General features: G+C 48.1%; 1 gene segment (V, D, J or C); it reads left to right on the top strand.

Annotated features, from left to right (window-relative positions):
• The first annotated feature begins 496 nt into the window (after window positions 1–496).
• On the top strand, window positions 497–1,034 carry LOC115642279. The segment is given in 2 exon segments: window positions 497–581; window positions 664–1,034. Coding segments are annotated over 2 exon segments (456 nt in total).
• The last annotated feature ends 9,471 nt before the right edge of the window (window positions 1,035–10,505 follow it).

The following is a 10,505-nucleotide window of genomic DNA, read 5'->3' as shown; positions in this document are numbered from 1 at the left end:
CCAGCCTGGACCCACCTGCCCTTCCCCCCTCCCTAGTGATGCCAAAGAGGCTGCAGCAGGGACAGGCAGGGGGCACCCGGCACAGTCACACCAGAGCCCCTCAGCCCCGTGCCTCTTAAAGAGACAGTGACAGAGGTTAGAACTATTGGCCAGTCAAGACCTCTGCTCAACCTCCGCTAGGGAGCAGCATCGCACACAGGGCGCTACTGGGTGCCACTGTTGTGTGTGTTGCAGATATCAGAGAGAGACAGACTGCGCATGCACGCACAGATGCGGACACACGCAGCAACAGACGCAGTAAGACGGGCACACACACTCGGATACAGAGGCACACACACACACACACACACACACACACACACACACACACACACACACACACACAAGAGCAAACACACACACACAGAGTTTCCCACCCCAGCTCAGGATCCCCACTTCACACAGAAGCTGCTGTCACCCCCCGGCACTTCATTTCGCCCCAGAAGTTGAATCGGTGATGGCGGTTCATTGTCTTTCCCCAGTGGTTACAGAAATGGGGGGATCTCTGTGGCTGTGTGTCTGCGAGCTGCAGCTGTTCTCAGGTGAGCTCTGGGCGGAGGGGCTGGGGTTTGTCTAGGGGACTTTCCTCGCCCTGTGACTGCCTCCCAATTCTCCCCCTTCTAGGTTTGGTGGCGGGGAACTTGCTAATCCAGATCCCGCCTTCCCTGCCAGCCGCGGAAGGGCAGCGGGTGGAGATCAGGTGTCAATACAGCACCTCCTACACCAGCTATGCCCTGGACTGGTACCAGGAGCAGCTGGGGAAGTGGCCCCTGTTCCTGCACAGCAGATACTCTGGTGGCTCGGAGCGCAAATCCAGTTTGGTGGCACCTCGGTTCTCCTCACGGCTGGACACGGGAGCAAAGACTTTCAAGCTAACCATAGAGGGGGCGCAGCGGGCTGACTCGGCGGTGTATTTCTGTGCTCTCTGGGATCCACCGTGCTACAGAGCGCACCGGGCTCCGGACACAAACTGCCGCGGGGGCGCAGGTGTCTGAAAGGCGGTTCAGTGTCATTCCAGCTCTCAGCCCAAGTAGGTACGTTGGGAGACACACTTCCGACCTCCTGGAAAAGCAGTTTTGGAGGACGTAGGCTCCATGAAGGAGATGAGACACTTTGTAATCAAATTAGCTACGACACACGGAAGAAGCAACACGACCTCAATTTTAGAGACGGGCAGCTGATGTGCAGATGCATGAAGTGACTTGGCCTAGATGACACAGGGAGAGGGCAGGGCTAAGGAACTGGGTTGGGAAGACGTGTCTTGGTTTTATTACAATCTCTGCAATAGTCCTGGGAGCTCCTCCAATGAGGCGGATGAGTCATTTAATCTTACCTTAACCTAGGAACATAAATAAGTTTATCATTATTTATAATTAAGCTAAAGTTAAAATGATCTAATACACAGGTTAAGGAGGGAGTGTCTCTACCTCTAGGTATAAGGCTTAAATTATTTCAGTTACTTTCCCCGCTTCGCTTCTCCATGGGACTTGTTTAGAACTGAGCTATAGGACAGTAGCAGCCAGAACCCACAACACAGACTTTAGCTAGGATCTCAAGGGCAGTGAGATGAGGTCGGGGCCAGTTTCCAGGGCCCTGCAGCTGAAATTTCACCACCAGAGCAGAGATTTGGTCTTGCAAATCTCGCCAGTTTTACTGTAATGGGATCCCACCCGCAGTTTTTAGTGTGTGTCGCGCCCCATGTGCGATTAGAGCTCAGTGGAGATACGGATTTACAAAGAAATTCGAGCAGACAGAGAACGGATTGCTAACAGTGGCCTCGTTGTACACATGGGAACTAAGTCACAAAGGGAGGAGGGTAAAGTTACTGCTGCTGGGCCTGCAGCTATCACACAGCTACTACAGTCGGTTTCTCTCTCATTTTAAGATGAGAATGTATGCAAACTGAGTGACCACATTTCCTGTTAGACACCCCGGTGTCCCTGAGTCTGCAGAGGAGACAGCACAGACACGTGTCTCTGCAGCTCACACCCATCCCCGCTTCTCTGCACGCTCTCCTGCAGAATTGTCTCCAAAATAGTCAGAAAAAAAAGATGATTCTGTGGCTACCCATCACTTTCATGGCAGCAATTCCCAGAGGTGATTCCTTGCCTGGACATAGAGGGGAAGCTAAGTATTACATTGGACCTAGCTGAGATTAATACTACTATATTTTAAGTTTGCAGGTGCCCATTCGCAGATTCAGCTGGTGGAGTCTGGGGGAGGTGTTAAAACCACAGGAGAGTCTATCAGCATCTCCTGTAAAGCCTCCGAATTTACCTTTGGAAACTATTGGATGTATTAGTACCGCCAAGCTCCCGGGAAAGCGCCAGAGTGGATTTCCTACATTAACCCCGACAGCACTAACGTGGACTATGCCCACTCAGTGAAAGGGCGATTCACCATCTCCAGAGACAACCCCAACAACCTGCTCTATTTACAAATGACCGGGCTGAGACCCAAGGACGCGGCGGTGTATTACTGTGCGAGAGTCACAGTGACTGGCAGGGAATCTAATCACGTACAAAAACATCCCCTGTGCAGTCACAGGCCGCTGCGGGGCACAGCCCAGGGGATGGGTCAGACACACACACAACTGAACCAAGGAGATAATGTCCGCAACGGTGTCATAACCTATTCCCAGATTTGGACCTTAGCGTCCAAAATATGGGGGTTAGCATGAAAACCTCCAAGCTTAGTTACCAGCTTGGACCTGGTAAAGCTGCCACCACCCAAAAAATTGGAGTGTTTTGGGGCACTCTGGTCCCCCCAAAAACCTTCCCTGGGGATCCCAAGATACAAAATCCTTGAGTCTCACAACAAAGGGGAATAATCCATTCCCCCCCCCTTCTCCCTTCCAGGTGTTCCCTCCCTGGGTTCCTGGAGAGATACACAGAAGCAAGCTCCGTGAATCTAAACAGAGGGATCCCACCCTTTCTATTTCCAGTCCTGGAAAACACAAGCACCGAGAGAGAGCCAAGCTCCCCCCCACCCCTCTCCTTCACCCAGAGGGAATGCAAAGTCAGGCTAGTAAATCTAACACACACAGATTTCCCCCTGACTTCTTCCTCCCACCAATTCCCTGGTGAGCTACAGACTCAATTCCCTGGAGTTCCCCACCAAAGAAAAACTCCAACAGGTCTTAAAAAGAAAGCTTTATGTAAAAAGAAAGAAAATACATAAAAATGGTCTCTCTGTATTAAGGTGACAAATACAGGGTCAATTGCTTAAAAGAAATATGAATAAACAGCCTTATTCAAAAAGAATACAATTCAAAACACTCCAGCAACTACACACATGTAAATACAAAAAAAAAACATATAAACCACTGTCCTTTCTGTACTTACAACTGGGAAACAGAAGATTAGAAAGCAGGAGACAGAAATCCTCTCATAGCCGAGAGAGTACAGGCAGAAGACAAAGAACTCACACACAAACTTCCCTCCACCCAGATTTGAAAAAGTCTTGTTTCCTGATTGGTCCTCTGGTCAGGTGTTTCAGGTTACTCCTTTCCAGGTGAAAGAGATATTAACCCTTAGCTATCTGTTTATGACACGCCCCCCAAATTGCAGACAGTGGGGAAGCTCACTGGCGGCGATTTCCTCCTAGAACTTTACAATAAACAGATTAATACAACACATGCACCGTTACATATACCAATAAGTATATAACTAACAGACTTCTACATTTTAAGAACACTTTCTAACTACTGGATTCTGGGAAACTCTCATGGAAGAGTGCATCAGCTACTTTGTTAGAAGCTCCTGAGATGTGCTGAATTTCAAAATCAAAATCTTGGAGAGCTAAACTCCAACGAAGAAATTTCTTCTTGTTCCCCGTGGCAGTATGAAGCCACTTTAATGCAGCATGGTCAGTTTGTAGCTGGAACCGCCGTCCCCAAACATATGGGCGTAGCTTTTCCAGGGCATACACAATGGCATAGCATTCCTTTTCACTGACTGACCAGTGACTTTCCCTCTCAGATAGTTTCTTGCTGAGAAACACGACAGGATGGAAGTTGTGATCTGTTGCTTCCTGCATGAGAACTGCTCCTATACCACACTCAGATGCATCTGTGGTTACTAGGAATGGCTTGTCAAAATCCGGGGCCCTGAGCACAGGGTCAGACATGAGCATTGCCTTAAGTTGGGTAAAGGCTTTTGACACTCATCAGTCCAGTTAACTGCATTTGGCTGGGTCTTTTTGGTCAGGTCGGTAAGTGGGACAGCGATTTGGCTGTAGTGTGGTACAAATCGCCTGTAGTACCCAGCCAAGCCTAAGAAGGATTGGACCTGTTTCTTTGACTTTGGGACAGGCCACTTTTGGATAGCATCCACCTTGGCCTGTAGGGGGTTTATGGTTCCTCGACCTACCTGGTGTCCCAGGTAAGTCACTCTGTTTTGGCCTATTTGACTCTTTTTGGCCTTAACAGTTAGTCCAGCCTGCATGATGCGCTCAAAGACCTTTTCCAGATATAGTAGGTGTTTGGGCCAGGAGTCCGAAAAAATGGCTACATCATCGAGGTAGGCAACTGCATATTCTCCCAGTCCTGCTGGTAGACCATCTACCAGCCTCTGGAAGGTGGCGGGTGCATTTCGCAGCCCGAAAGGAAGGACATTAAATTCATACACCCCCGCATGGGTGACGAATGCTGACCTCTCCTTGGCAGGTTCATCTAGCGGTACTTGCCAGTACCCCTTGGTTAAGTCTATTGTAGAGATGAACTGGGCACGTCCCAACTTCTCCAATAGCTCATCGGTGCGTGGCATTGGATAGTTGTCCGCACGAGTTACCGCATTTAGCATAGGGTAGTCCACACAAAAGCGTATTTCCCCATCTAGTTTGGGTACCAGAACCACTGGAGATGCCCATGCACTGGTAGATGAGCGGATTATACCCATCTGTAGCATGTTCTGGATCTCCCGTTCTATAGCAGCTTGGGCATGAGGAGACACCCGGTAGGGTGGGGTTCTAATGGGGTGAGCATTACCTGTGTCAATGGAGTGGTGTGCCCGTTCAGTCCATCCTGGGGTGGCTGAGAACAATGGGGCGAAGCTAGTGCACTGCTCCTTGATTTGTCGCCACTGCAGACGTTCCAGGGTGGTTGAGAGGTTCACCTCTTCCACGCCACCATCTTTTTTCCCTTCGTAGTAGACACCGTCAGGCCACTCAGCATCATCTCCCTGGACTGTAAACTGACAAACCTGTAAGTCTCTGGAATAGAAAGGCTTGAGAGAATTAACATGGTACACTCTAGGCTTTAGTGAGGAATTGGGAAATACTATGAGGTAGTTCACAGTTCCCAGGCGCTCTTGGACCGTGAATGGCCCTTCCCATGATGCTTCCATCTTATGGGCCTGTTGCGCCTTCAAGACCATAACCTGGTCTCCTACCTTGAAGGAACATTCTCTGGTATGTTTGTCATACCAGGCCTTTTGCTCTTCCTGAGCATCCTTTAGGTTCTCTTTAGCAAGGGCTAAAGAGTGTCAGAGGGTGCTTTGTAGGTTGCTTACAAAGTCCAGAATGTTAGTGCCTGGAGAAGGCGTAAACCCCTCCCATTGCTGCTTCACCAACTGTAATGGCCCCTTAACCTCGTGGCCATACACAAGCTCAAATGGTGAAAACCCTAAACTGGGATGTGGTACAGCCCTGTAGGCAAACAGCAACTGCTGCAACACTAGGTCCCAATTATTTGAGTGTTCGTTGACAAATTTACGTATCATGGCCCCCAAAGTTCCATTAAACCTTTCCACCAGGCCATTGGTTTGATGGTGGTATGGGGTGGCAACCAAGTGGTTCACCCCATGCGTTTCCCACAGTTTTTGCATGGTCCCTGCCAGGAAATTAGATCCTGAATCAGTAAGGATGTCGGAGGGCCAACCTACCCTGGCAAAAATGTCTTTTAGGGCCAGGCACACAGTGTTAGCCCTGGTGTTGCCTAGAGCTACAGCTTCCAGCCATCGGGTAGCAAAGTCCACGAAAGTCAGTACTTACTGCTTTCCTCTGGGCGTCTTTTTTGGGAAAGGACCCAGAATATCCACAGCTACTCGCTGAAATGGGACCTCAATTATGGGGAGTGGCTGGAGAGGGGCCTTGACCTGGTCTTGGGGTTTTCCCACTCTTTGACATACCTCACAAGACCGGTCATACTTGGCAACATCCTTGCCCATCCCCTCCCAGGGGAAGGACTTCCCTAACCGGTCCTTGGTTCTATTCACCCCAGCATGGCCACTGGGATTATCATGGGCTAAGCTTAAGAGCTTCCCCCGGTACTTAGTTGGAACCACCAACTGTTTTTGCGGCTGCCATTCTTCCCGGTGTCCACCAGAAAGAATCTCCTTGTATAAAAGTCCTTGGTCTATAACAAACCGGGATCGATTAGAAGAGCTGAGAGGCGGTGGGTTGCTCCGTGCCACCACCCAAGCTTTCTGCAGGCTATCATCTGCTTCCTGCTCAGCCTGGAACTGTTCCCTTGAGGCTGGGGTCACCAGTTCTTCCTCAGACTGGGGACTTGGGCTTGGTCCCTCTGGAAGCGATGTAGGTGATGGGGTTGTTTCCGTTGCTGGTGAACCGCTCTCCGCTGGTGCACCAGGGGGTATTTCAGGCTCTCGATGAGCCTTTTGGGTATGGCTGTCTGTTGCTTCTGCCAGTTCTGGCTCGCTGGTGCCCACTGGCATTGAGTTTGAAGGTGTGGTTGCAATTGCTGGTGCTGGTTGCTGTTCCAGTTCCAGGCCTGGGACTGGAGGTGCTGTGGCTGTTTCAGTGGTTGGCATGGAATCTGGGTCCATTACCTCTGTCTGGGTCTCTGGAAACACAGACGGGGCATCTGTGGACGGTCCAGGAACAGGAATGGGTCTGGAAACTTGCCTGGTTTGGCTATGTGTAACCATTCCCACTCGCTTGGCCCGCTTCACCTGGTTGGCCAAGTCTTCCCCCAGTAGCATGGGGATAGGATAGTTGTCATAGATTGCAAAAGTCCATATTCCTGACCAGCCTTTGTACTGGACAGGCAGTTCAACTGTAGGCAAGTCTACAGCTTGTGACATGAAGGGGTATATTGTCACTTTGGCCTTTGGGTTGATGAATTTGGGGTCAACGAAGGATTGGTGGATAGCTGACACTTGTGCCCCCGTGTCTCTCCACGCAGTAACCTTCTTTCCGCCCACTCTCAAAATTTCCCTTTGCTCCAAGGGTATTTGAGAGGCATCTGGGCCTGGGGATCTTTGGTGTGATGGTGGTGTAATGAACTGCACTCGGTTGGTAGTCTTTGGGCAGTTGGCCTTGATATGTCCCAGTTCATTACACTTGAAGCATCTTCCATCTGACTGGTCACTGGTTCGAGGTGAGTTACTGGATATTGGTGATGTGGAAGAATAGGGCGTCTGTGGCTTTACTTGGGTTGTATGTGGGGTCTTTGGCTGCCCTCGGTTGTAAGGTTTATGGTCGGTGTGCCCCCTGGGGTATTTGTTCCCCTTGACAGTAGCTTTTTTGCTTTCTGCCACTTCCATCCATCTTGCTCCAATCTGCCCCGCCTCGGTGAGATTTTTGGGTTTTCCATCTTGTATGTACCATGTTATGTCCTCAGGAACACCATCCAAGAACTGCTCGATTTGTATGAGGAGGTGCAGTTCATCTATGGATTTAACATTGTTTCCTGATATCCAGGCCTCATAATTTTTCCCAAAGTAGTAGGCGTGTTTGGGAAATGACACATCTGGTTTCCACTTTTGGGTTCTGAAATGCCGACGGGCATGATCTGAGGTTATCCCCATTCTGTATCTGGCCTTGGTTTGAAAAAGTTTATAGTCGTTCATTTGCTCCTTAGGCATTTAAGCTGCCACCTCTGCTAAAGGTCCACTGAGCTGTGGCCTCAATTCTACCATGTACTGGTCTTCAGGGATTCTGTACCCAAGACAGGCTCTTTCAAAATTTTCCAAGAAGGCCTCAGTGTCATCACCTGCCTTGTAAGTGGGAAATATCCTGGGATGTGGAACCATAATTGGTGAAGGGTTGTTAGGATTGGCTGGAGTATGTTGCTTAGCCTTTTCTAATTCCACGGCCTGTAGGTGGGTTTCCCTCAGGAGTTCCAGCTCTCTCCTGTGGTTTGCCTCTTTTTCTCTTTCCCTTAGCTTCATCTCTTTTTGTTTTATTTCTAGTTCCTGTACTTTTTTTTCCATATCTCGCTTGTGCTCTGCGTCTCTGATTTGTGTCTCGGCCTCCATTTTTTTCTTGGAAGGCATGGTTCCTGTTTTCTTGTGTTGGGGTGCCCTCCGGTGTTTTTTGTCTGAACTGCTGGCTCTGTTGTCTCCTGGGGTCTGCCTAGCAACAGTGCATTTTCCCCTTTCTTCCTTTAGCTAATCTTTTCAATGTAAAGTAAACCAGAAAAACCACTTTATTTGCATGTGTATTGTGCTGGTAATTGCCCCCTAATGGGAGTGCTATTGTCTGACAAAAGACCCATAATAGTTCCTTAATGGTTCCTTGCTTAATATGCAAGCCAGAAACTACAAGAGAGAGCAGAGAAAAAAAAATTCTCTCTGGTTCCCTTTAAAACCAAACTGTCTCTGCTTAAAAGCCCCTAGCAGAGAAAAGAAAAATATAATATTCCTACTGGCTTCTGGATTCTATCTTTCCCACAACGCTGCACACCATGTCATAACATATTCCCAGATTTGGACCTTAGTGTCCAAAATATGGGGGTTAGCATGAAAACCTCCAAGCTTAGTTACCAGCTTGGACCTGGTAAAGCTGCCACCACCCAAAAAATTGGAGTGTTTTGGGGCACTCTGGTCCCCCCAAAAACCTTCCCTGGGGATCCCAAGACACAAAATCCTTGAGTCTCACAACAAAGGGGAATTAACCATTTCCCCCCCTTCTCCCTTCCAGGTGTTCCCTCCCTGGGTTCCTGGAGAGATACACAGAAGCAAGCTCTGTGAATCTAAACAGAAGGATCCCACCCTTTCTATTTCCAGTCCTGGCAAACACAAGCACCGAGAGAGAGCCAAGCTCCCCCCCACCCCTCTCCTTCACCCAGAGGGAATGCAAAGTCAGGCTAGTAAATCTAACACACACAGATTTCCCCCTGACTTCTTCCTCCCACCAATTCCCTGGTGAGCTACAGACTCAATTCCCTGGAGTTCCCCACCAAAGAAAAACTCCAACAGGTCTTAAAAAGAAAGCTTTATGTAAAAAGAAAGAAAATACATAAAAATGGTCTCTCTGTATTAAGGTGACAAATACAGGGTCAATTGCTTAAAAGAAATATGAATAAACAGCCTGTCATAAACAGATAGCTAAGGGTTAATGTCTCTTTCACCTGAAGCACCTGACCAGAGGACCAATCAGGAAACCGGATTTTTTTCAACTCTGGGTGGAGGGAAGTTTGTGTCTAAGTATTTTGTCTGTCTGCCTGCTTTCTCTGAGCTTTGGAAAAGTAGTTTCTGCTTTCTAATCTTCTGTTTCTAAATGTAAGGACAAAGAGATCAAATAGTAAGTTATATGGTTTCTTTTCTTTGGTATTTGCATGAATATAAGTGCTGGAGTGCTTTGATTTGTATTCTTTTTGAATAAGGCTGTTTATTCAATATTCTTTTAAGCCATCGACCCTGTATTTTGTCACCTTAATACAGAGAGACCATTTGTATGTATTTTTTCTTTCTTTTTATATAAAGCTTTCTTTCTGAGACCTGTTGGAGTTTTCTTTTCTGGGAAATTTCAGGGAAATTGAGTCTGTACTCACCAGGGAATTGGTGGGAGGAAGAAATCAGGGGGAGATCTGTGTGTGTTGGATTTGCTAGCCTGATTTTGCATTCCCTCTGGGTGAAGAGGAAAGTGCTTTTGTTTCCAGGACTGGGAACGGAGAGGGGAAGTCACTCTGTTTGGATTCACAGAGCTTGTGTCCATGTATCTCTCCAGAAGCACCTGGAGGGGGGAAGGGAAAAAGGATTATTTCCCTTTCTTGTAAGACTCAAGGGATTTGGGTCTTGGGGTCCCCAGGGAAGGTTTTTCAGGGGGACCAGAGTGCCCCAAAACACTCTAATTTTTTGGGTGGTGGCAGCAAGTACCAGGTCCAAGCTGGTAACTAAGCTTGGAGGTTTTCATGCTAACCCCCATATTTTGGACGCTAAGGTCCAAATCTGGGACTAAAGTTATGACACAGCCTTATTCAAAAAGAATACAATTCAAAACACTCCAGCAACTACACACATGTAAATACAAAAAAACCCAAACATATAAACCACTGTCCTTTCTGTACTTACAGCTGGGAAACAGAAGATTAGAAAGCAGGAGACAGAAATCCTCTCATAGCCGAGAGAGTACAGGCAGAAGACAAAGAACTCACACACAAACTTCCCTCCACCCAGATTTGAAAAAGTCTTGTTTCCTGATTGGTCCTCTGGTCAGGTGTTTCAGGTTACTCCTTTCCAGGTGAAAGAGACATTAACCCTTAACTATCTGTTTATGACAAA

This window comes from Gopherus evgoodei, unplaced genomic scaffold, assembly GCF_007399415.2.
Source record: "Gopherus evgoodei ecotype Sinaloan lineage unplaced genomic scaffold, rGopEvg1_v1.p scaffold_39_arrow_ctg1, whole genome shotgun sequence".
Lineage (NCBI taxonomy): Eukaryota > Metazoa > Chordata > Testudines > Testudinidae > Gopherus > Gopherus evgoodei.
This window is presented reverse-complemented; position numbering and strand designations above follow the sequence as displayed.